Source organism: Brachypodium distachyon, chromosome 3 (assembly GCF_000005505.3).
Source record: "Brachypodium distachyon strain Bd21 chromosome 3, Brachypodium_distachyon_v3.0, whole genome shotgun sequence".
NCBI lineage: Eukaryota > Viridiplantae > Streptophyta > Magnoliopsida > Poales > Poaceae > Brachypodium > Brachypodium distachyon.
This window is the reverse complement of record NC_016133.3, coordinates 6606968-6633894: the sequence shown is the minus strand read 5'-3', so window position 1 is coordinate 6633894 and position 26927 is coordinate 6606968. Positions and strand designations below refer to the sequence as shown.

Genomic DNA, 26927 nt, shown 5'->3' with positions numbered 1-26927 from the left:
AGTTGTGCTTGTGACACTTGATCGTACGTCAGTCTCTATCGAAACAAATAAAAGCATATACTTCTTCGGATGAAGAAAGACAAAAATATAATCTGCTGCTGTCGGAGTATATACTACAGCTTCGAGGCTTAAGCAAGCCTCACATATATATTATCAAACCACAGGATTTCATTTTGTTTTGTTTTGTTTTGAGTAAGAAAACCACAGGAGTTTTGCGATGACACAAAACAAAATGTTCATGATCATTCACTTAATTTCTCGTGCCGATAGAGTTGCTGGTTCAGAACAGAGACGGCTGAACTGACTGCAAGGACCTTGAGCCTACAAGTGACTGGCTTCACCAAATCTATGACTGGACATACGAAATGTCTATTGTTCATCAAATGCGATCCCAGGCTCGCTGTTTATTAAAGCAATCTATCTTCACAGAATACTATTATTTTTTCTTACGAGCACGGAAAATGGAAGTGCTCAGGCTTTGGGCAGGCCATTCTGTGTTGTTGCAGAGGAAGAAGAAGCACGTGACGGCCATGGCGCACCGGCCATTACTGCTTCGATTTCCCAGGTCTCCCGTGGGCAGTTTGTCATGTTCTTGCATCCTTGCACCGTCACATACTGCAAAGATAGAGTATGTTGTTAGTATGGACTTACGAAGGTTAACACCCGGTAAAGGTAAATAATATGTGGATCCTAAAGAACCGACTGTTCAATTGGACGGCTATATATATACTTTTGATTCAGAAAGATATGAAACCAATACCTATCACATAAATTAGCATAATGGTAATTTTCGATACAACTGATTTTCGATACTAATGTCAATTCTAAACTTCATTACAGGAGAGGTGTCGCCATTGATGACGATATGTAATATTCATCTAATTCCTTATATTTCACTGTGAACAATAAAAAAATCTGTAAAGTGGGAAACAAGATTTGCAGAACTCGTATCAATATCTACTTAAACTTTACAGGAGAATAGTCCCCGTTGTCCCATATGCTTATCAAGTTCTGTGAGATTCACTAGGAATAAAAAGACAGCTGTAAAGTTGATGTAAACTGGCCAGAACATCTCAACTTAACTATGAGAAATGAGATATCTAAACAACTTCCAAGAAAAGATTAATTATAGTCCACCTTAAAATTTCAAGAGTGCACCAAATTACGGGATGTTCACTAACCACCATGGTGCATATAAAGCTTGAACTTATCCTGAATGAAAGCTAGTTGCATAAAAACGTAAAATGTATTCCTAGCCACATGTTATGGTGGCTTTGAGCAAACTCAATAGTATTCCTAGCCACACTAATTGCTGTTGCAGTTGGATAGAATTATGGCTAGGAAGCTATTACTCCCCGTGATGCTTATTGGGATGTGAGATACATGTTATGGTTAGGAAGCTGTTACTTTACTGGCAGTCGTAATTGGTACCGCCTAGAGTCTTGGAACATGGCAAACACATAACAGAAGTCCTTTTTTACCTCCACAAAAAATTTAACTCAAAAGATTTTTCTTTTACGAACCTGGCAGTTGTGCTGCCTTTTCAATTAGAAGGATAGAACAGAGTCAACCTAGTACAAACTAAGACAAGAGCCGGTACAAACTCAAAAGAAGGAGCCGGTTTTCCAAGAGAGAACAGTAACGGAACTGATGTGTTGCCAATATATCCTACCTGCTACAAGTTAGCCTTTACAAGTAGCAGCACCAGTGCACCAGCAGGAAAGAGAGCATGCTTGTGTAATTGATATCTAAGTTGTTTAGATATGTATGGAAAAGAGCAAGAGCAACCAAGACATACCAGATCACTTTCTATACGAACACCGCCAAAGCTTTGGTACTTCTCAATCTCTTCCCAGTTGAAGAACTTTGAGGAAATTGGATCTTCCCTGGCAGGCCTCAGCAGAGCGTCAATGAAATAACAGCCTGGCTCAACCGTGATAACCTGCAATGCAGACCACGGGATCTCAAATGTTTGTTATAGTTACACATGAGATAACAAACCACCCTTCTCCACATGGGTGTTATCACCACATATAAGATATCCACACATCCTTCTAAACATGGTTGTAAAAGACGATACTACTACGAGGATTCATAACCATTTCTAGTTCCAGTTACATAAACTATGTTTTCCTTGATTTCGTCCCTAAAAGTATACATCAAAGGCGTAAGATACCAACTATGATGTCGGATAGTAAGGGATATACATTTAACCACATATATGTTGGAGAACTTTCAAAAGTTTCCATGTAAGTTTATCATCTTCAAAACACCAGTTATGATTATCAGGGCCTCGAGGAGAAGCGATTAACTTTCAGAAATTTTGGGATTCCGTAGCTGAGCACACAAATTGAGCACAAGCTGTTGGGTCTATACATGATGCTGTATAATGAAAATATAACCACAAGATTCCTCTGAAATAAAAAGGATAACCACAAGACCAGGTAAATGTGACAATTAGTAGAATAAGCTTTGAATACCCAAAAGGTGAACAAGAAAGCTCGGTGCACTGTCTTTTTTTTTACGGGAAGTGCACTGTCTTAAAGAAGACAACGTTAACACAGTCCTAAATAGCTCCTGAATTTTACTGAGATGGCAACCCAGCCACTTCCCAATCAAGAGCAGATAACATTGACAGAGCAATGTGTGCAACAGAATCTTCGCGAGTTAATAAAAAAGGTAATCACTTACCATGCCTTCTTTAAGTTCTCTTATGGTTCGCAAGGAGCTCAGTCCTGGCTCCTTTGGCCTCTCTAAGCCCTATAGTAAGAAAACAAGCATTAATCTCAGCTGAGAGCAGGTAAGTGTGAAACAGTAAAGATTAAAACATATGTCCATAAATAATGGAAAGTCCATATATAACCTCAGGGTAGCCTCCAGGGTCATGGGTGTCGATTCCAAGCAAGTGGCCAAGACCATGAGGCATGAAAACAGCACCCAACCTTTGAGCCATCATATCACCAATGTCACTGAAACAATGGTTTACAGGGAACAGAAATTTCAGTATTGTAGCTTTACATACTATCATATTGAAGTTCAACAAAATTTGCTCTCACACACGCACCCATGCATAATCTTTTCTTTCTTGAGAGATTCAAGTATTGTCTGCTCTGCCAACCTGCAAAAGGTTCAAATGATTCTCAAGCCATTGAACACAAGGATGGAGAAACAGAACAAAAACAAATTATAAGTCCAAGGTGCTGAAAAAAATGCTTCTAAGTCGATGAATAGAGTAACGTTCTTGAAATAAAACACAGTTATGATTTATGAATAGAGTAACATTCTGTGCATTGAAAATTGCATCATAAAAATGAACTGCCTCTCCAGGACAACTCCATCAAAGATGTTTACAAATGAGCAAGTCCAGTCTGTCCAGATAACCCCCTGAGGTTTAATGGTTGGTCTACATTACCCCCTATATGAAGCTGTTTTGCTGGGCTGGGTCTTAAAAAAGGCTGTTTTGCTGGGCTATTTTCCTTATATGGCGTCGTCCCTAGATGGAGGAAAAGAAAATCTCATAGCACCTGGCTTGTCCACGTCAGGTCGGGGTGGGCACAAAGTCTCTCCCGACCTGTCCCCCGTCCTTTCTCCACCAGCGCAGCTCCTCTCCACTTCCCCTCCCTCTCTACCAGGGCAATGAGCTGATCAAAGCTTGCTGCGACTTCAAGGTGAGTCCCCTGCCAGTTTTGTCTTTACCGCTGTGAAATCTTGGCTATTTAGTATGCTACATGGTTTTTAATTCCGCTCTCCCTCCTTCCCTTCGGATCTCGATCTGGGAGGGAAGCATTAACTCATTCCCACCATTTCCACAAGCCAAAACAAGTGAAGGCTCGCTTACGTGGCAAAACATCTTCACATGGGCTCAGGGGTTGATGAAGATGGTTTTTCAAAGCTCAGGGAGTAGATCAATTATCAGACCTAGGGGGTTTATCTGCACTTAACTCTACAAATTTGCATGATTCTGTAAATGACAACAAAGCAATCTTACTTGTGCATATCAATCCATTTTACTCCAGGCTGCATGTGTGATATGACAGCATTATGAGCTTTAAGTACGGCCTGTAAAATACAGTCAGTTTTGCATCAATAAGCATGCCAATCACATAGAAATAGAAGATAACCAAAATTGAATTTTATCACCAGGTACTTACATTGTATATTATTGTCTGTTTGCTGTTAAATTTTCCATTTATCTGAAAAGACATAGACTCATTCAGATGATATTACTAGACAAACACTATATTAAGATGTGACAAACAGAAGGATGCTATAATTTACATCGAGGTTTGTCGAAGTTCCAGTTCAGATTCTAGAATTATGAGATGAAGACATACAGAGGACATAAAAAGGAATGGAGTGACACCTCTATCAGCTATACCCCAAAGTCAGCCAGCACTTACTAAATCAAGACTAACCCTAACATAACATTGCACTGAAATGAAGAATATCAGAACTTCAGAAGGGGCCAGGTGAGCCTAAATAATATTGACCAAGGGAAAATCTTCAAGCAGCTTATCGATTATCGGATGAGTGATGATACATAACACAGAAGTAAAATAAAATAAACAAGGTAGATTTTCTTTAAGAACTTAAGAAAGAAAAAGTAAGTTTGCGACCAACTACAAAAGATGCGTGAAGCACACTATAGAATGGAACAGAAAAGAATACAACTCATATATCTTCAACAAGCTACACTCCAAGTAATGCATTGCCAACTAACAACTCGGATGTATGCATTATTTCAGAGATCAAGGTCAGGATAGACATTGGACAGGTTCCAAGAGTGTCTTTTTTGGACACTGGATCTATGAAAGGACCTTTATTTCGTACATTTGCTTCAAGACCAAGTGCCATGTCATGAAAAGGTCAACTAAAGGGGAAATGAAAATATGGGCATCAAATAAATAATGGAAGCTGATACAATGACGAGCATATAACAGTTCATAACACGCACAATAAGCATAGCCCTAGGCTAGGCTAACACACTTCTAGCTGTAAATAGCAGAAACAGTACATCTAGCATGGACATCAGAGTTAGAAGTATGAATCACAAAGAACTTACAGGGTATGAACATGTAATGTCAGAGCCATAAAAATTGTATTCAGCTCCCATGTCCATGAGAGCCATGTCTCCATCAATCAACGTCTGAAAATATATGAGATAATTATCTACAAAGAGCAAAAGTGAAACTACATACCCTGACAGGGGACAAATACTTAATCTCCTCTAGAAAACCATGAACATACAATATTATGTCGAGACCTTGAATAGCTTAGATTCCTTGTTGGGTTTCTATTTTCATATCTTGCAAGTCCTATGGTTCATAAATTTGACCTTACTTATTTCCTTTGCTTTGTTTGTGCCATCACAGCATGTAAAACTGGATACATCGGACACCATTCAGTTGGATAAATTAAAGGTTATTGATTACCAGACCAACCCGTGATCCTATTATCATTGATTTCAGCCTTTCATTGTTCAATATGTGTGAACTATGAGCACATGCATCAACCAAAGAAAGAGTGTTGCCCATACTTCCAATATTTCAATACCTCATGGTACTTCCAATATTTCAAGACCACATGGTACTTAACAAGCTACAGTTGATTAAAAAAACAAGGTGGGTTAACTCTACTACCTAAAATCAAAACAAAGCATAACCTTTTTCAAAGTAGCTTTGAGCAAAACTTAGCCATTCATAAGAGATACGGGCGGTCTGGACACTTAATCTAAATTTGGTGAATACTGAATTTACAAGCTTCCGCTAGAAAAAGAAAAACAGAACAATGCCAGCCACAGGACAGAAAGCATCATAAAAGAAAAGTACCCGATCATTTGGAGCAGCCGTATGTCCATAGTGAAGAACAGAACTGCAAAATAGGCACAAGATAAATAGCATACAAGACAGTTGGCAATCTCAAATACAATACACTTTCATATAGTTCGAAAATTGTATCTTGCCAGCAATGATATAACTTTTTTCAAGATGACTGAGACTTCGTCACAGTGGCACACCTATAAAATGTCCAGTCATATCCCTATTATTTCTAACTAAAAGAGCATTCCTACAGAATTTGACATAGTTATTCACATAATTCAATCGATTGTATAGTATAGTCCACTTAAGCTAAAAGCAAGAACTGATAAAATTTCGTCAAATACTCTTATTCTGACATTAAGAAAGGTCTATACTAAATTGCTATCTGGTACTACCAAAAGTTTATGGTGTTGGACATTTTGAAGAAATATTATCTGAGCTTCACATAGAAACAACACATAGAACTATGGCGGGCATTGATGGCGATTTGGTATTATGATAATCCATACTTCAGCTACTCAAAAGTCACAATTTTAGTGTATAGGATTACAATTAAAATTTAGTAAGACAATTTAGATGCATTAAAGAGCTTATGTCTCGACTTATTATCTGCATAGCATCAGACATAATACACAAACTCACCTGTTATGTCCAGTAGCACATATACATGTGTAGGAGCAATGTCGACAGGCTCCATACATATAAGCATGATGAAGAAAGATGCTTTCTAGTTGATACTCCTTCATGCCTGGTTTTGCCTGTCTCATGACCTTGTAAAAGTGCAAGTCAGGAATTAGATCCATTTAATGCCTCTCGAGAAGAATAAGTAAAGGAGTGAGTAGTTGTAACACCTAAAGAACTGATAGACCATAGGGAACATTTCTATGTGAGCAATGCATACTTAAAGAATGTTCTAGAATACTTTGGAAATTACAAGAGATATTTGCAAGAAATGACAAATATTTTGTCATGAGAAAATTAGAACACACTAGAAGGTTTGAGAGTATGCATGAAAAGAACTATATTTACCATGGAAGGTCCTATAGCAAGTTTCATGGCTAAGTAAAAATTCTCTAGACTTGAATATTTCTAAAAGAGTATTCTAAAGAATAGATATTTATGGTACGCATGATTAGAATGATTACATTCGTCATGTATCTAATGGTCTTGTACAAGCATAAATAGGTTGCCACCTCACCCCATGATAACAACAATGTACCAACACACTAAGAAGTAGAATACCAGCATGAGAAGATAAGTGTGATACAATGATTGGGTTGTATGGTTATCTACTAATGAGTTAGTCGCTACAAAAGTGGTGTATCAAACTTGTGATACTGGATAAAGTATTGAATTCTCTCCTACCAACTGTTTTCTCCCAATTAGTGTAAGTGAGTGAGACCTCAGTAATGAGTATTAGGGTTCCCATGAAATCTCTACACTATGAATTTGTCAAAGTATTGATTCCTTATGCTATGCTTTGCTTATGAGGTGGATCAGAACACGCTATGACAAGACAGCTCAATGCTTAATTTTCTCTATCATCTTTGTTTTGAAGCTTATATTAAACAATTACAATACATATCTTTCTTTAATAACCTAGTATATTTATTATAGTGGCAGCAGAAAAAATGCTAGTACTCAAAAGGTGAACGGATATTGAACACATTCGCGTAAAAATGAGCCTAAAATATTGGTTGCAGCACAAACAATAGCAAAATCAATAATCGTAGCCAAATATGAAGTAATAATATTTCGTGAGTTACAAAAAGAAACCATACATGGCTAAAATTGAGCGACTGCGATTAATTCATTAGAAGCAAATAAATGTACTCTTAATAATACCAGCGAAAATCAAAACTAATTATTAGCATAGTATAAAATTACAAAAGAAGAACTTTATGTACCTCAATATGTGCTTCTGAGCTCACATCATTAGCATATTGAATGATGGCAATTTCCATGTCGGATTTGATAACACGGCATTCGGTTAAGATAGGGTGAAGTGTACTTAAATCGGTATCAAACTTTTTTATCCCCTAACATAGAGAAAAAAACATGGTAACTGAAATGCATAACAACAAAAGACAAAAAGTGTTAAACACTTTAACTTGTTTAAAAATTAGATACATATACGATATTGCACAATATGAATTTTTCTTAATGTTGTTGACGTCCAAAAGAAGATGAATGCAACATATTCGCTTATGCTTTTAAATAAAATCAGGATTATTCAGAACTACAAACTAAGTTAAGTTGTTTCATTTTAACGTGACCATTGATACATCACTTACTTCAAAATTAGCAGGTTTCGAGTAATTTCCGCTGTCAGTACATTTTCCATACAAGAGAAACAGAAGAAGCTTTCCATGCTCACTGAATCTATCTTGCAGAACCTGTGCAATCTCATCAACATAGAAGACCATATCGACCTTGTACTTATCCTGTAAAAGTTTTAATGAAAAACATTACACACTATGTGAATTCAGAACGTAACACTAACAATACCAGCAGAATATAGAACATAAAAAAACCTTGAAATATGACAGTGGTTTTATTTCACCCATCCAGACAGCATAATCAGCTGGCAACCTTGGAGCGAACAAAATCGACTGTCCAGAGGCAATATCCTTTGTGAACAAAAAGAAAAGGCGAAGTTAGGAAAATGAGCATGTACAGGTTGATTTGAAATATCACTATAGCAGGGATCATTCTCAACTAAGCTGTTAGAATACAATAAACTGCCATATAAAGTTTTTGTATTATGAACGTAAATTGGATGAAAATATGTTTGTTTGTGTGGGGCAACTGTTCAGGGCCTCCAAAAATTAGGGTCCTCCAAATCTAGCCTTAATAGTACTGATTAGTGCTTAGCCATCCTAATTAACAGCAAAAAAAGCCCATTAAACGTATAAGAAGAAAGACCATGAAGGCAAAGGACAGAAGGCCTGCTCGGGCAACTCCTCCTGTGCGGATCAATCGATCAGAAGGGGCTAGGGCGGGGCCGCGGGAGGTCAGCTTTGTCTTTTACAGCCGTTGGGAGGTAAGCTTTTTTTTTACAGCCGTTGGGAGGTCAGCTTATTGCTTATAAATACAACCTTTATTATTTTAACATAAAATTTTAATTTTTCTAAGTACTATAGAAAGGATGTGGCTATATTTCAGGCACCTGATTTTTACGTAAAAGGCTTCTAAGTTGACGAATCAAAGTTGTTGGATTAGTATTTAAATGCCATTTTACTCTTGTTTTTCCATCGTTTGTTTCAAATCTTAAAGCACAAAAACCATATCCAATGGATGACGAATCAGGTTATCTCTGACTAAAAATCAGACGAAGATATAGCAAACCCGATCAAATATCATATATTGAAGTAATATAATTAAGATTATGCGACATTTTTTTTATTATGAAGGCCTCATTTCACATTTCGCACCAGGGCCCCTCATTCCTAGATACGGCCCTGGCGTGGGGTAATATAACTGCACACACAATGAGATCATAATACAGTAAACATCGCACGATGTAAAGAGGAGCTCGACATGATCTATGCAGGGATAACTGTTGGAAATTACAGTACGAGAGAAGAAAACTCACAATCGCACCAAAGAACCCCGGCTCTTGCACTCCAAACAGATAAGCGAAGTAACTCTCCTGCCTGAGACATTGCGCACGAACACTTCAATCTGCCATCCCAGGAAACGGGGGGAAACGGGGGGAAAGAACCGAGGCGAATACAAATAAATAACATACAGAAGCGCGTGTACCTGAAGAGCTCGAGGTGATCGGTGCAGTATCGCGTCTGCTCCTCGCCACCCTTCAGAAGGAGAACACAAAAAAATGATGGGGAAATCCCAAAAAGCCCAATGGGGATAGAGAGAGATCGACGGGGACCGCGAGTCGGACCTGGAGTAAGGCGAGGCCACGGTGGGGGCGGGCGGAGGCAGAGAGCTGGGCTCTCAGCGCGCTGACGAGGCGGTCGCGGTTGCCGGCGTGCAGCTCCATGGGCACCCCGGGTGGAGCAAGAGAGGAGGCCGCCATTGAGAGACCTTGACGGCACGCAGTCCAAAGTGTTGGGTTCGTTTCGTTTTAAGTACTGCAATTTGTTGGAAAGGAAACAGAGCCCGGATTGGCCTGTTGAAAAGAGAGGAGAAGTCTCGGTCGGCTTGTCAAGCAGAGTCCGGATTTGCAATTCAACGTGAAATTTTATGTCAAAATTTGACCGAAATTTAATTAGTAGTATCAGATTATTGTGACACAAAAATAAAATCGTTGAATTCGTATTTAGAAATACTTTCCAAAGGTATAACTTATATGTATTAAATATCATTTATATAATTATTGGTCAAAGTTTGAGATAAAAAAATTACGTAACACAAACCCGGCCGGAGGGAAGGCAGCACGACAATGCCAAGCTCGCAGCGAATCTGAGCTAGATATTGCTGAAACCGGTTGTTTCAACAAAATTAGTGAGGTCTTATTTGGCACTAGTATTTTTTAGTGTTTCTAGTGTATATTCTCTACAAATTAGAAAACACTATAAAACCCAAATGTTTAAGGAAAACGATCTTGTTAGACCGACTGATCCAGCGTGCTAGCATCGGTCGTCTCTCCCGTCCGCCACTTGTCCCACCTTTCTCCAGAAATATCGCCCAGCCCATCCATATCCTCAAGACAACCGCTCAACCCCCACCACTCATCATACTCTCAGATCTTCAAACCCGATCTCTCTCTCCCAGAGTCCAGAGATCCCCGGAGTCTAGAGATCCCCCAGACGCCTCAAACCTCCAGCCTCAAGGTGCATACATCCACCACCTCGCCGTCTTTTCTACTCACGGCAGCGCTGCTGCAAGCAATGCCGCGCGATGCTGCGACTAGTTTGCGGAGGTGCTGCAAATGGCCATGCGTGGTGCTGGAAGCTGCCGGTGCAGCTGCTGTAAGGTGGCGCTGCCACGCCGGTGTTGGTGCAAGGATGTCGATGCTGCAAACGGTGATGTCGAGTGCTGCAAGCCGCAGAGCCGCTGCTTCAAGGGTGAGGAACAACTGGTGGCGGTGCTGCAAGGGCGAGGCAACAAAGCTGCGACTGTCGGCGGTGCTCCAAGGGTGAGACGACGAAGCTGCGACCGTCGACGCAGCAAGGGTGAGGCGGAGATGCTTCAAGGCGGCGACACCTCATGCCAGCGATGTTGCAAGTACAAACGTCGGTGCTGCAAACAATGGTGCGAGGTGCGGGAAGCGGCAGACCAGGCGGCGGTGCTGCAAGGCGGCGCCACCTCCCACCGGTGGTACGGCCGGCCATCGAGGTGCTGCAAGCCAACGTGACGCCGTGAAGATTCAAGGGGTGGGTGGGGAATTTCTTCCGTGCGGGGGATTTTCTCGGTTCATGAGAGATAGGAAGGGGATGAGGTTGCTAGGTGCGATCCAATGATGGTAACTGTTCTAATCGGATGGTGCGTAAGGGGGCCGATTTTTCGCCCGCTCTGCCCAGCCAACGCCTAGCGCTTTCCAATGTTTAAAGGGGATTATCCCTAGATTTCCCCCACAACACACCTCGTCATTTTTTTAATCAACTAAAAACACTTCTCATACTAGTGTTAAAAAAAACTAGTGTTTTGAGGTGAAAGGGTTTTTGAGAGTATTGTGTGAACACACAATTCTCAAATACCGACACACTTGTGACTAAAAATGCACTATTACCAAACAAGGCTTGAAGCGGGTCACTCAACTGCTCGTTTTTTATATTTATATGAGAACATATCAATTAAACCGTGAAAACCTTATTCAGGTAAGAAAGAAAAAAAGCAATCATAATCATTGATCTTAAATAAACGGGTGAGATGACATGTGAAACTCTAATCATTCAACGTATTTTATGGGGAAAAGTGAGCTGAAAAGTCTAAGAGGTTTTTCATAAAACACGTGAGCGTTTTTCACATTTAATGTCATCCGTTTATTTGAGATCTAATGGATATGATTGAAAGTTTTCAGGTCTAAACAAGCATGAAGTAGCGGTGTGACTTTCTTGACGTGACATATAGTACACGAGAATCACCAAGATCTTTACTATCTCTTGATTTTGAGTTGGTGGTGATGCTTGAGTGTTACATGTATATAGGTTCATCGGAACTACTACCAATATGCCACCGCACCCACCACCACACCCACCCCTAATTCTACGCTCGCTCGCGCAACTACGCCGCCCCTGATCGATCTAAATGTGATTACCACGTGAGTGACCCACATCCATCTCTGCAGCCACCGCCGAAAGCGTTAGGTTTTCCATGTGAGTTTCTACGCCATCGCCCGCACGTCCTCTCCCCCGGACCATCTTTGGCGCCATCTTCACCCGCCGTTGCTTGCCATCCTCGGCGTGCTAGAGCCGTTCAAGGGGTTGCTGCTGCCGTTGATTCTTCGGTGGGGAGACCACAGGCCAAAAATCATCTAAAATAGATCTTTGCAATTTCAAGAAATCATCGTATGCTATTTCTTGCTTGTAGAAATTTAAATCTTTTTAATATGTTTATTTTTTCCATAGTAAAAGAAGATCTGGATACAATAACTTTGGACGACTTTGAACTAGATCTTTATTGTTGGTGTTCGTTTTAGTCGTTTTTTCAGTTTTATGAACAATGCAGCCATACTTCCACTTGATTTGATAAGACAGAGTTTCGATTGACAATATTTTCTAAATATGTTATTTATTTGACATAAAATTGATGGTGCTAGATTCATATTCAAAAGTACATGCTTATCATTATAATTTTGTACTCCACCACACAAACCATATTAGTTTTTCCTGAAAAGGAAAAGGCCTTAACCTCCATTGCCTTGCGGTCCATGGCCACCGGATAGGAGGCGCATGCCTGTATCAGAGGCATCCACAACTAGTCGGCGTCAAGCGCATTCTCAACATCCTCGGCGACGACGGCTTCTTCTTCCTCCAGACCGCTTCAAGGGTCAAGTGGAAGGCATCACTTGGCATCACTTTAATCGCTGATACGTTTTGCTGGTGGCGCCCGGATCTTGGTTTACTCCAGTAAAGAATCCAAGGATACAGAAGGATCGGCGCCTGTACTCAAGCCCCCACGTACCAGATCTTCCTCAAATTATTGGTTCTGTAACTGAAATGCACATCACATCTCTCGTCTCACGAATGTATTCCCATACAGTGATAAGACAACCAAACAATGTATACTACCCAGACTGCGAGACTAGCCTGACAGAACATAAAAATTTTAAACAAAGGAAGACCAACTAAGCAACATTGTACAAAAGATCCGTTACATCAATCATTTTACCGTCTCATTCTGATTTGAATAGGATAGCAACTTATAATTATGATCAGGTACTAGCCAGACAGAACTTATAAGTTTACGCTTTCAAAAATAGTCAGACGGATCACCAATTGTAATTAGCATAAAAAATAAAGCAAGAAAGCACTTCGGAGCTGCACAATCGGTTGATGAATGAAAACAGAGTTCAGTTTGCATTTTTTAACGGGTGTTCAGTGACAACACCAATACACTAGAGCATAATATGCAAGAGCGATAACACAAGCACAAAGTATTGCTGTCCACAAGAAAACAAAGTAAACATAACACAATACTAACATTACCAGAGAAAGACATAACCGAAGTCCAGGCTAAAGCAACAATTAAAATGATAATACGATGTAACAGAGCCAATAAAAGATTGCAGATGTAGCTGAGGCAGGAGCAGGTGTAGTTTAACTTGGAGAAGCTTGCGCACCACCACCGTTATCAGGGGCAGGAGCAGCAGTTGCAGCCGTCGGTACAGGTGCAGCGGCGGATTGATCCTGGGATGCAGCAGGTGCGGTAGCTTCAGTAGAATACGCCGTATGCTGCCCATAGCTACCAGTACCATAAGGATCAGCATATAACTGCTGCTGGCCATAGCCTGGGTGGCTCGCAGGTGGTGCACCAGGGTAAGGCGGTGGTGCACCATAGCCTGGCTGGCTGTAACCATACTGCCCATAACCAGCCTGAGAAGATCCAGCAGGTGGTGCCTGTCCATAAGGAGCAGATGCAGGTGGTTTCTGACCCTGAGGAGACTGCCCATAAGCACCCTGACCATACCCGCCACCCTGTGGCGGGCCCTGGGTACCATAGCCAGGCTGTGTCTGTGGAGCGACATATCCAGATTGAGGGGCAGAACCTTGAGCCGGATAGCTTGCTGCAGCACTAGTAGGTGGTTGGCTAGAATAACCAGGGTGGCTTCCAGTAGCTGGAGTTGAAGCTTGTTGCCCCGGAGATACTTGAGTAGCCCCACCTGCCCCACCTGGACCACCATAGCTTGGAGCGGAACCCTCCTGTGTTGAGTTAGCAGCTGATCCATAGCCAGTTGCGCCATAGCTTTGCTGATCATAACCAGTCTGCTGAGAGTACGCCTGCTGCTGCTGCCCTTGGTTCTGATAAGCAGAGTAATCATAAGCTTGCTGCCCACCGCTCTGCTGAGAGTAGGTAGAATCGCCATAACCTTGTGAGGCATAAGTGGCAGGCTGGCTGTAATTGTAGCTACTAGCCTCAGTAGGTGCAGCAGTTCCAGGAGCAGATTGTTGCTGTTGGGGCTGCTGCTGTTGGTTATAGTAGTCATAGCCAGTGCCAGGGGGGGTCTGTTGAGATTGCTGGTTTGATGATTGATCCCACCCTGTCTGATAACCTCCAGATGCTGGAGGATACCCACCATAAGGTGGCTGGCCATACTGTGGGGGAGCACCAGGATATGCTCCAGGTTGCATGTAACCATAACCAGGCTGCTGCGTTGGTGGCGCACCAGCACCCCAGTTCCCCTGAGGACGAGGAGGGCGATAGCCCTGCTGAGAATAGCCACCTGACATTGGGTTTCTTGCACGATTCTGCAAAAATAAGTTTGCACATCTGTATATGTATAGAACAAAACATACAATGTACCATGCAGAACATACCAGTGCAAAGGACACACAAAACATATCCAGAAACAAAGCAAAGTAATATACACAAATTCCAGAACCACCAAGAAAAATGGAGGGAGCAACTCACCGAGCAAGATTCTCAAGCAACATTGGTGATGCCCATCTAGCGTCTCCCATGTGCAAAACTATGGGAGCTAATGAAGATTGGGCAGCTAGACAAACACATATATTTGAATAGCAATAAAAGATTGCCACGCAGTTCATTGATGTTCACAAATCAGTAATAATGGATTCATACAACATGATCTATATCATGTAGAACAACTATTTCATTGCTAAGGCACAATATAAGGATAGTTCTTTTGTTAAGTCTCCAACAAGAATATGTTATAAGGTAATGAGTAGAATTATCGAAAAAGGCATTTAAGGAATGTTTTTTAAGCAGCTTCATCAAGGTAACCTGAAAAGTCGCGGAGGGAAGAAAATATTGACAGGGCAAACCAGCACATAAATGGCTTCATGCGAGGTATCCTGCATAATCTTATTGCAAAAATTCCAAACTTCGCAGATACAAACTTATGACTAATAAAAAAACAGTTAACATTCTAAGATGCTAAATGGTGCTCCCAGATGGTGGAGTCAGCAATAGATAATATGGGCTGAAAAATAAGCATGAGGGAATGAACAAGGGCAATAATGCCAGATAAGGAAAAACATCTAGCCTCCTATATACCTGCAGCTACAATACATGACTCAAATTGAAGTGTAAGGGCAGACTAACCACCTCGAGAAAGGAATGTACCCATTTATCCCAAAGAGGTACAGGAATAGAAGATGTCAATTTGAGTGGTCCAAGACCAGATATAAGAGGAAGATCATATGAGCCATATGCAAACTTATCAGCTCATAACTTTATCTCTTCTCCAGTAGTATTAAGTGTATTACCATCAAGTAGTAACAAACCTGGTCTCCAGGATAGAAGTGCTTGGATCCCAAGATCAAGTTAGCGACACTAAATTGGTTCTATATCAAAACGACAGTCAACAGATAACATATCCTGGGACATACGGACAGCACACAAGCAAAGGCATGATGCATAGTGAACTTAATATCTCGGCTATTATGTAACTGTGCATAAACATAAGAGTATGTTCAGTCGAGTGAACTCAGTAGAATAGATTAAGCTAATAAGAAAGAGACGCCAAGTTATGAAAATGATAGCTGATCAGCTGTGTGTTTTAAATATCTCGGCACGTACATGTTTGTATGAAGTGTACAGGCAAATGACTAACTTATTTGGTGACTAGCCAATGAACAAGAACACACGGTTATCATAGCAGCATGAAACAAATATCTTTCAACCAAACAACGGAAGAAGGTCGAGTCGGGCAAATGATAAAATGAGACAAAACCACAATAACATAAAAATGAGAATCAAAGCAGCATGCTTCGACACAGATAATAAGATGTCGCACTAGGTGGCAACTGGCATGACAAAAGAAAGCTGACCTCACTGGTAACCTCAGCCACGAGCTGCTTTGCAATTTCAATCTGATCTGTGGTGCCATCAATATACAGTGTTCTTTCAGTTGAAGTATCACCAGGGGGCAAATGCAAAGGAATGACCTGCAAAAGAAATTAACAAGACATAAATAAGAACACAATACTAATTAACAAGGTTATACAGTCACGAGTTCTACTTTCTATTAAGCACATTTAAAACTGAAATTTGAGTTCACTTGATAGAGCATACACAATTGAACAAATTCAAAAGATAATTTACAGAATGCAGCACAGGAATTACTGAAGGAATTAAATGAGAAGATATGCCAGGTGCAGCTAGCAAGTTTATATTAGACTTTGCAAAGTAGAACAGAACTACAAACCTGTATACGAGCTCCAGATTTTGCCTGCATGGATTTTATAGTCTCACCACCCTTACCAATAACTAAACCCACCTGAAATAAAACAAAAAAATTAGGCATGGAAAAAACGATAGGGAGTTCTCATCCTCTCATAAAAAGTTTGCCACACAAAAAAGGGGGGGAGAGCGGGCATGGAAAAAGGAAGTATTCATCCTGCCAGAAAAAAAAGTTTGCCACACGCAAAAAGGAGTGGCCCGTAGTGCTGTCTTGGCACAATGATTTTTCAATGTATACAAACAAATCCGATTCTGGGAAATCAGCCAGCTTACCTTGTTGTTAGCAATTTGCATTTGGAATTGCTCTGCACCAGGTTGAGGTGCATTGTATTTCCTGTTAGACACAGTGCCTGATGAACCAGCATCAGCCTGTACAAGGTCACATGACAGATATGGATTAATAAGATGATGCATAAACAAGATGTGATGTCATTACCATAACAACCATAACAACCATAACATTTACCTCTGCCAGAACATCACGTATCAACTCCTCAGCTCTGCTTATCTGCTCAGGAGTGCCTGAAAGATCGACAGATCTGGTCTGTGAGCCAGGTTGAACATCCATGTCCCTTGTTACTTGGATCTTTGCGCCTGACTGAAGTTGGAGATGCTTTATAGTTTCGCCAGATTTTCCAATGATAACACCAACCTAAAACAAGTCAACAACATTAACTAAAACTACACCTCAGGCAACCTACTAACAATAATATCATACTTATGAATTCAAAGTCTAAATAAGTAAAATCGAAAGGAGCATACCCTTCCGTTTGGGATATCAATTTTTTTTGTTGTACTGCCACTCTGGTATCCACCGTACGAGGAGTACTGATGTGTGCTCCCTTGCGAAGATAAAGGCGGGATGCTAGACCCATGCCCTGAAAACGAAACAACCATTTATGATATTAGCGAGAGCTGCACATCTGTGAAGTGAGAGAAGACAAGCTTCTAGACAAGCACAAGCAAGACAATGGATCCATTTTCAATACACACTAGGAACAAATTCATAAAATTCACAGTTGATCAAAACTATTAGAGCAAAACTGAGCATCCTAACATGAACAGAATAAGTAGAAAGGGATATTTGGCACTGGACTCGGTCTATAGTACAGTGGGAGGGCATGAATGAAGTAGCCATTCATTTTTGTATGACGGTTCAACACATGATAACATTAGCTCCATCCAACGACCAGGAAATGAGAGTACTCGTTTACAGAAGACATTGCTTTAGTCACTCCCACCACACTAGAACAATGGCTTCATCAAAAACATAGGACGGAAGAGTATGACAAGAGCAGCACCAGCAGAACTGAACTTTCGATACTAATAGCTTCGTCTACAAGAAGAAATTGCTTTGGGCAATCAACCAAGCAGAAAGTGTTAATAAACGAGATGCCACGGGCGCTTGCAAATTAGTAAGCCACTCTACCTGCATAGCTTGTAACTAAAGTAGATCTACATCTAGACTTCATAAACAGGCCTAACATGAAAAAGTAAAATCTTCTGAATCACATACAAGTCATTGAGAGCATCGCATCTCACGCTTACATATCTTTCGATCCAGAAGCCAAATCAAAGCGTGACTATAAGGGAACAACCTAACTAAACAACATAATAGTAACCGCGAACTAGAAGCACAGAACACCAGATCTCCCGATCTAACAGGGGGGTTCACGAGATAACTCAGATACTCACCACCACCGGCCGAGGACGAGAAGCCGAGACCGCCGCCGCCGATACGGCCGCCACCGCCAAGGGAACCTCCACCAGCGCCGGCGCCGACGTCGTCGTCGCCGTTGTCGACGCGGGGGCGCTTCGCCTCTGCGGCGCTGAAGATCCTAGCTGCGATCTCCTGCGCCCGCTGCTTCGCGAGCTGGATCTCGTCTGGAGGTGGCGGCACGCTATTGTATGACGACGGCACGGGGGCGCCGCCTGCAGGCGGCGAGGCGGGCGGAGGACCGGAGGAAAATCCAGTGCGGCGCGGCGGCGGCGACGGGTCGTCGTACTTGCGCTTGGAGGAGTAGTGGTCGTCGGCCATGGCGGCGCCGGGGGGCTAGGGCAAGGACGGAGGCGGCTAAGAGAGTTGTGCGATGCGAAGGGATAAGACTGCGGAAAACCCTAGCGGAAATCGGGGGTGCTGATTTATAGAGCTGCCCCCTTGAGTTTTTTGGTTCTGCCCCCGCCGCCCCGCGTCACTGCGCGTGCTCTCGTTTATCCGTCTTCGTCTGCGGGAAGGCGGAAATAAGTTCGAGAAGACCGCAAGTTACATGGACAAACATTGCAAAGACGGAGGTGCTCCACCTACGAAAGTCTTTGTATGATTTGCATACGACCGGTGTATAGGGGTCTAGATTTGGTACGACCGGTGCATATGAGCTTCGATTTGGGTTGTTCGAAGGATAAAAGTTTGAGCTGAGTTTTGCAAGGCAGGTACAAAATTAAGATCCGTCTCATATTAATTGACTTTTTTTTTACATGTATCTAGACTTTTTAGGCATAGATACATCTATGTTTGGACAAATTTGAGTTACTTAATATGAGACGAAAAGAGTATTAAAATTAGCATGTTTGCCGATATCGGGAAATAGGAACGTGAGTTTAACAGAGCGAGTTATTCGCAAAAGTTTAAAAAAGAGAGTTCAGAGAAGATCAGACATGAAAAATTGATTTTTAGGTTCAATCTCTTGTTTTTTTTTTATGAGATGAAAAATGTACTGAGAATTAACGACTAAAATCCACTATCGTGTTTAGTTGGTGGGAGTGTTTACTCTCTAATTCCCTCCAACCAAACGAGTTGGGATGACAAATCTCTCACAAGGGTAGCAAATATAGGTGGCTATCGGGCCAAGCTTCTCGGAAAAGCCCGAAAACCTGGCGGGCTTGGCCCGTCTGTGCCTGGCCCGGCACCGAGTTAAACGGGCCGAGCCGGCCCGAAGCACGGCCTGCGCCTCATACCCAGGCCCGACGGGCCGGGCTGTTTGTTTTAAAATTTAAATACAACACATGTCACAAGCCTCTAGACCACTAGACCAGGCAATATGTTGTGCTAGTTTACAGCACAAGCCTCTTTTAGACCGAACTCACGTGATGGCCCATCTAAAAAGGCCGTTGGGTTGCATTTTTTCACGGGCTTTTTCCAGGCCGTCATGCTTCAGGGGCCTGGGCTGGCCTGGCCGGTCTTGGTGCCGCACCTGGGCCTTGAGGTGGCCATTTGGTGCCGACCCGGCCCCTCTATTGTCGGGCTAGGGGAGCCATTCCCGGACGAGGCCCATTTAGTTGGGACCGGACCTGTGTCGGGCCGGGTCGGCCCGATAGCCACCTATAGCAGGAAACTAGAACAACATGAACATTGCAAGCCCGATCGTAAAGCTCGGACACACGACGACGGACATCGAAGCTCAAGTCTCAACTCTTTCGGTTCTCCATCAAGTTTGCAAATCCAGAGCAACCACTTCTAGGCGCGGGTCACCGAGATGAAAGGGCTAGGCCAAATCTCCATGTATGAGAAGGAGGGAGCTAAAGATCTCCAAGAGCAGAAGGACAACACAGCTGCCACAGCCCCTCGCCCACGGATTCCCCCACAATCCCTCGGCGGTTTCCAGGCAGCAGATAACACTTAGATATGATGTTGTGAAGACACCATACTAGGAACCACGGTAAAGAAGTTCTAATACACCCTCCATCTCATATTTAAGTGACTCAAATTTGGCCAAATATGAAAGTATCTATACTCAAAAAGCGTTTAGATACATGTAATATTTCGTGGCTTCATATGGGACGGAGGGAGTAGAAACTAGTTGCTCAACAAGAAAAACTGTCACTAATAGGATCATCAACTATATTTTCCATTATAGATGAAATGATCGGCAACATATTATCTCACTCCCGCAGTCAACATTGTGCAAATCAAATTCTTGAAGCGAAAGTATCCTCCTGATAGGCTTAGGCTTGGCATTTTTCTTTCTCCATGAAGCACTTGATAGAAGGGTGGCCGGCCTCTTCTCCACAAAAAATTGTTAAGATAATAGAGGCAATTATAATAAAACAATACCATAGGTAAAAAAATCAACAATAAAAATTGCCACATTCTTTTCACAGAAATCAGTGAAATAACATTGACACATGTTTGAAAAGTAGCAGCAGCATTGAAAAAAACAAAAGACATTCTTCTATAAGCAAAAGTGTCAAAACGACAAGTAAAGTTAGTCTTGTTTTTTTATCCTCCATGTTGACTAGAACCTAAGAAAAATATATCTGAACTTCCATCTAGACAGTAGAAATGTCGACGCTTAGATAATCTTTCAAGCATCTAACCAATAAACCTTGAATCAATTTCGTGAGGAAAAAGCTTCCACTTACTGCAAAATTCTATGCTAGGAGGCCCAACGATCTTGACGACATTTTAGTCAGCAACAGATGCTTGGCACCATATAATAGTACTAGACATGCCATATATGAGTCGTACAAACCAACATATATCCATGCCCTGAGGGCCACTCGGAATCCACCGACCAAGGTGGAATACACATGGGATCCTTAAGGAAGCCTTGCGGATACATGGATATGAACCGCAAATCCTGCTCGTACATGGTATGTATCCTACTCGTACACGACCAGGATACCTACTCAGGAAGGAGCATGCCATCACCTTGACATGTCTATATAATTGGCCAGGATCCCGCAAGGAAGAACAAAAGGCAGGGAGATGTAAAGTGACCGATTGCAGCGCACAACCCTAGCATACCCGTCTAGTTTGACCACCTAGAGGTTGAGTTGCTCCCCAGCTCGCCAAGTCCCCTTTTGCACCAATAATTGTACTCTTTGATCCACATATGATCCTACCTAAGTAGGAACCTAAGTAAAGTGTCCAGTAATCCTCTTGTGCACGTGCGGCCAAACAAACCAAGTGCAAGTAGTACTGTGCGGCCAAACAAACCAAGTGCAAGTAGTACTAGCAGATGTGCCGACGCGTTGCTACGGGTCAACAAAATCACTAACTATTTATTTTCATTTTCCGTGTAGACAAGTCATGACGCCGTTGAGGTCGGCATGCGGGTATGGTGACGTTGGTTGTAAGACAGAATAGGAGAAATCGTTAAAAAAACTGGAGGAAAAGAAAATAACGGACAGTGACATATTGGTTGTAATTTTAACGAAGTTAACCTACGGCGACGACCGCGACCGTACCATCACCACCAACTCCATTTAATAGATAGTAATAGATACGTTTGTGCCGCATGGACATTTTATCCCTCTACAAAATCCTTTTATGCTCTCTTCCACGTGTTCGTGGACTCCCTCGCCTAATGTTTAGGCCTTTTTGGCGTATTAGCTATGTTGTTGCCTCCTATCACCTTGTCAACCCGCTCACCAGCGGTCGTCCTACCATGCATGATGCATCCATGCTCGGTTTGCACCGTGCCTAACCCGTCTCTGACTAGATGCCACCACCGGTATCGTTTGTCATTCCATCGAGACCGGCGACACAAAGAAATCTCCCACCTGAGTTCCCATGACTCGAAAAAAACGATGATAATGAAAATGAAGATGATGAAAATCACTAGAGTTGAAGAAGAAACGTCACGTGACATCATCTTGTGGGAGGGAAAAGAAGGCTCCAAAAAGAAATACTCCCTCCAATCCAGTTAGTTGTCGCAGTTTTGTCTAAATACACATGTATCTAGAACCCTTTTCTTTCTGGGTCTGTCTACGGCTGGTTTCAGAGAAAAAACCAGTCACCTGATATTTGAGAATAAAACAGGCGCCTGGAAAGACAAAAACAAACAGGCGCCTGCTCATTTGATAGAAACCAGACACATAAAGAACCCAAAATCTAAGACCTCAACAACAGAACTATGCTCTCTGGATAAGGTATAACAACGGGAAATCATAAGCAAAAATATGCTCTATGAATAAGCTACGGCAAGGGGAAAAGACTAGAGTAAGTGAGTTTCAAATTAAACCAACAGAGCTCAGATTAAAAAAACAAATTAAAGTTGTGCAATTCAAGTAATCATCAAACACAATTGCATTTGATAAGAAAACAAATTTCCCATTTAGAGCTACATGCAAACCCAGAGACACATAAATGTAATTGCAATTCATAAGAACCCCAATTGCGCATAGTAATGGACATACAAAATTGAGACGAGACTGATTCAGCATCTAAGCATGTCGCTGAACGAAAAATCAACATCGACGATGAGAATTGCTACTGTGCAAACAGAGAGACACAGAAATGCAATTGCAATTCATAGAAAACCCAATTACAGTAATCGACATGCAAAGTTTGAGACTGGTTCAGCATTTGCACATGTGGCTAGACAGAAAATCAAAATGGACAATGAGAATTGCTAGTGTGCAAACGCAGAGACACAAATGCAATTGCAGTTCATAAGAATGAACCCCAATTGCGCAAAGAGATAAAAATAAATACTTGTTCATTGCCCGATCAAGGGAAACTCTGCCTTCCCTCACTAAGTTGTCCATGCATCAGAAGTAGATCAATCTACACAACAAAAACAAAAGTCAAAATCAACAAAGTGAAGCAACAAACGTGCTGGGCTGCAATACGAGTATTAAACAACTGCAAATGCATACGGTACGATGCTCGATTGCGAGAACTCAAGGTACATGTAATTTTTTTTAAATGACAACAGCAAACAAAACCTGAACCTGGACACACAGAAAGGGACAAATTTTCAGTTCATTAAAATATGGAAGAAAAGTGCACTTTGTGACTCATCCACATAGACCTAGGACCAATCATTGACAAAAGAAGAAACAAACTGGTGTGCAATTCCAGAATTCAGCAAATGTGATTGCATTTGATAAGGCATCGAATTGCGCACATGACACTACCTGGAATTGAGTTAAGGCAACGAACAGGGGCACATTTGCTTCTAAAAGGCTGGAAGAAGGAATAAAGTGCAATGTCACGTTTGCTTCTAATAAACAAAGGCTAAGAATCGACAAAACAAGGAACAACACAAACTAGAGTGGAATTCCAGTAGTGAACAAGTACAATGACACTTCATAAAAACCTTGATTGCAAGTAGTAATTGCAATAAAAAATGAACTAAACTATTTCAACTCAATTCCATAGAGGGTCAAACTAGTAACTGGCCCCTGTATCCCAATTTCAAAGGTTTCAAAGAATATCAAAAATCAATTGGAGTGATATATGTTTAGGAAACTGTAATTGCAGCTGCTAACAGCCAAAATAGCACAGGCGAACAAAATGTAGTTACAAATGACTGCAAAAATCAACATGACTGGAAAACCCAAAAAAAAATTTAACAAGATAATACCAGAACAAACATAAGAGGGTTCAGAATTAATAATTGCAGATTCTGAACCAAAAAGTGTCCTATGCAAGTTCAAAAAATAGGAAAAGAACAAAAAGAAAGGAGGAATATGAAGAATACCAGCGGGGACTGGAAGGTCAAGGCGAATGGCGACTAACCTCAACATGGAGACGCCAAGGTATTCTGTTTTCTCCTACTCAACTTGATCTCATTCCCCCTACATCGCTGCAGCAGGTAGAAACAACAGAAAAGAGGAACAATGATCAAATCCAGATGTTTTGCTAACTCAAGTTTAACCAAGTTCTTTTTCTAGCATTGTTGCTTACAAAATGGATTTCATTGACCTACCAAAAGAAATGACATTATGAGCAGCATGGTGGCGATCCTAGCAAATACATAGCAAATCAGAATTGGTTGCCATTTGAAGCTTGTAGATGAGGTAGCATGTCCCCTAACACCCAAACCTCAACCTGTAACCTTCAATATATGGTTTGATTCCTGCAGTTCAACATACATTGGCTTAGTTACAGGTTATTTAGCTTCAGAATCAAAGGATGTAATTGCAGAAAAACTATAAACATGCAAAAAAGGTCAAGGCTAGAACTGCAACCGTAAGAAATGGGTACAAAACCAAATTTCAAATTTTTTGGTAGAGGATATAGACAGAGCATTGAACAAAAATGCCAAGAAGGCTAGAATTCCAACGGTGCTAAAAAAGGGTCCCCCAAAAGCACTCCATTTAGAACAGATTACATAGTAACTAGTAAATATCAAGCGCTTAGATTGCAGAAAATAGCAAATAGAGAAAGATCAAAACAAATATTGGATTAGAGAAAAGGCAGTGCAATTATATTTGATGAAAATTACAATCGAGATAGATTGCATAAGTTAGAATGCAAAAATCAAAATGTAGCTAGATGCCTAATATCTGCGATTGCAGTTTGAAATCATACAGAAGACTGAAAATGCAACAGTTCAATTATCAGTGCATTTAGAACTTACACAGAGTGCAATTTGAATCTATCTCAATCCAAACATGTACAAGGGCATCTTTTGATAAGTACACATCCTTATCTAGTGATGATGTAGAATAAGAATATACTCCCTCCATTTCACAAAGGTTGGCGTATTTTGTTTCGTTAGGACAAGGCTTTGACCGATGAAAACTCCATTGATATGTGTTTTTTCATATATGAAATTTATATCGATGGATTCGTCTTTAAAAGTTCTTTCTAATGATCATGGTTTCGTATCATATAACTTACATATTGATAGAGTATTTCTTGGTCAAAGGCTTGTCTTAACGGAACAAAATACGCCAACCTTTGTGAAAAGAAGGGAGTAGTTGAGAAAAGCATTACATAACTCTAAATATAAGTAGCCTTAGCAAGCTTAGTTGAGTTCAGGAGAAGCACAAAGTGGGTTTTCAGCTGGTAATAGGACTCTGAGTATACGGTTTAAGTCCCTCTGATACAAATAACGCTCTGTCCATACTTTCCAGTACTTCAGTCACTTTATCTATTGTGACAGCACCATACTGCTTCAGGTACTCAACCAAAGCTTTGTTCTTCTCTAGTGATCCTTGAGTCCGATATTGCTGAAAGATAAACAAGAAATGCCAAGATGAGTCTCCACAGGTACAAATATAGGATGAGACTGCAGCAGCAGAACTATCATCTTACTGGCACTTGACATCGCTTCCTGTTAAAGCACAACTAAGCAGCAAAACATATCCATGTCGTTAAATCATTCACAATATGCGAAAAATATTATGAAAATCCAGATTGTGTTCATTGAATATTTCATGATTTCAAATTTGTTAGGAGCAAATTGGTGTTTCCATAAAATTGTTTGAACATAATGAAATAATATCTGTAAGAATGGGCTTCCTTCACAACATCATTAGATGTAGATTTTAGTCTATTTTTCAGAATTGCAGTGTCACACTTGGCTGAAGATAGCTGACACTAGTGATTTTTTAGGACCGTGGCTTCATTCAGAAGTGGACCTTTAGGCCAAGTTCATATATATCTCCGCAAATTCCCCAGATATGTCACATGACCACCCTCTTCTACAGCTGTGTTCTCAAAATCATAATCACCTTCTTCCAGTGCTCTACCAGACCACAAAATCCACAACCCTCAAAATTTCCTGACATCTCTCTCCAAACTAACCTGCAACTTGGCTCACCTTCAATTTACTGTAACAATCATCTGACAATTCTTACACTACGAGGTAAGTAATCCGAGACAAATTCCGGCACGAAGTCATACAGGGTCGCTGCAGTGCAGTTCCATCAACAAGGGGGGAAAATCGAGAGACAAGGAGGGTAGGGAGGGAGCGTCGTGTGCGTGACATACCACCATACAGAAGAGAATCAGGCGGAAGGCAGTGGGAAGCTGAGGTGCTCCGCGGCCGCCGCCGCCAAGCTTTCTCCGCTCCGCCTCCGGGTCGATATAGTCCCCGCGAGAGCCTGTGGGTCAGAGCAAATGCACACCCGGCGGCCGCGACTCGGCGGAGACCTTGCGGGGCGGGAGGAGTTGAGGCGCGACAGAGGACAAGCCCGGAGACGATCCCCGACGCTGTCTCTAGGTTCTCCCGGTGGGCGCTTTGAGGGCCGGGCCAGCGCGCCCGCTCGCCGCGCCGTCGGCACGGAGGAGGGAGGACGGGGGATACCAGAAAACGAAGGGAAAGCTCACCGGAGGGCAGCCTCCGGTGAGCAAAATCGCCTCCTCCCCTTCCCCCACGTCCCCATTTTCACGCTCCGAGGTCAGTCGGCAGAAGGAAGAAAGAATGAAGAAGGAAGAAGAGCTCGTCCCGAGGCAAAGAAAAAAGAGTCAGATCCAAAGAAAAAACACAAATCTCCCGGCATGAATCGGACGGCCACCACATCGCCTGTTTTTTTCAACAAAAGCAGGCGTCTGGTGTATAGCAAAACGGTTTCTTTTGTAGATACATGTGTATTGAAGAT

The 26927-nt window shown here is 41.7% G+C and overlaps 2 protein-coding genes and 1 long non-coding RNA gene across 4 annotated transcripts; all 3 read right to left on the bottom strand.

Annotated features, from left to right (window-relative positions):
- Window positions 1–109: 109 nt before the first annotated feature.
- On the bottom strand, window positions 110–9897 carry LOC100836161 (xaa-Pro dipeptidase). Its single transcript, XM_003571707.4, has 16 exons — window positions 9724–9897; window positions 9585–9634; window positions 9415–9475; window positions 8354–8449; window positions 8114–8263; window positions 7727–7858; window positions 6462–6589; window positions 5829–5871; window positions 5063–5146; window positions 4152–4193; window positions 3989–4059; window positions 3065–3118; window positions 2864–2969; window positions 2692–2760; window positions 1799–1942; window positions 110–615 (listed from the first exon to the last, which is right to left on the bottom strand). The coding sequence occupies exons 1-16, from the start codon at window positions 9856–9858 to the stop codon at window positions 472–474; spliced, it is 1509 nt and encodes a 502-aa protein (XP_003571755.1). The 5' UTR covers window positions 9859–9897; the 3' UTR covers window positions 110–471.
- Window positions 9898–13276: 3379 nt separating this feature from the next.
- On the bottom strand, window positions 13277–18771 carry LOC100835547 (far upstream element-binding protein 1). Its single transcript, XM_003571706.3, has 7 exons — window positions 18345–18771; window positions 17412–17527; window positions 17116–17301; window positions 16923–17018; window positions 16615–16686; window positions 16238–16354; window positions 13277–14692 (listed from the first exon to the last, which is right to left on the bottom strand). The coding sequence occupies exons 1-7, from the start codon at window positions 18685–18687 to the stop codon at window positions 13544–13546; spliced, it is 2079 nt and encodes a 692-aa protein (XP_003571754.1). The 5' UTR covers window positions 18688–18771; the 3' UTR covers window positions 13277–13543.
- Window positions 18772–22864: 4093 nt separating this feature from the next.
- LOC104583478 lies at window positions 22865–26771 on the bottom strand. Of its 2 annotated transcripts, XR_002965312.1 has the most exons (5): window positions 26317–26771; window positions 24959–25553; window positions 24305–24454; window positions 24115–24181; window positions 22865–23157 (listed from the first exon to the last, which is right to left on the bottom strand). It is a non-coding gene; the product is annotated as an uncharacterized LOC104583478 (long non-coding RNA). The 2 variants fall into 2 exon arrangements; XR_001406576.2 differs by having other exon boundaries at window positions 24305–25553; window positions 26317–26770.
- Window positions 26772–26927: the final 156 nt, after the last annotated feature.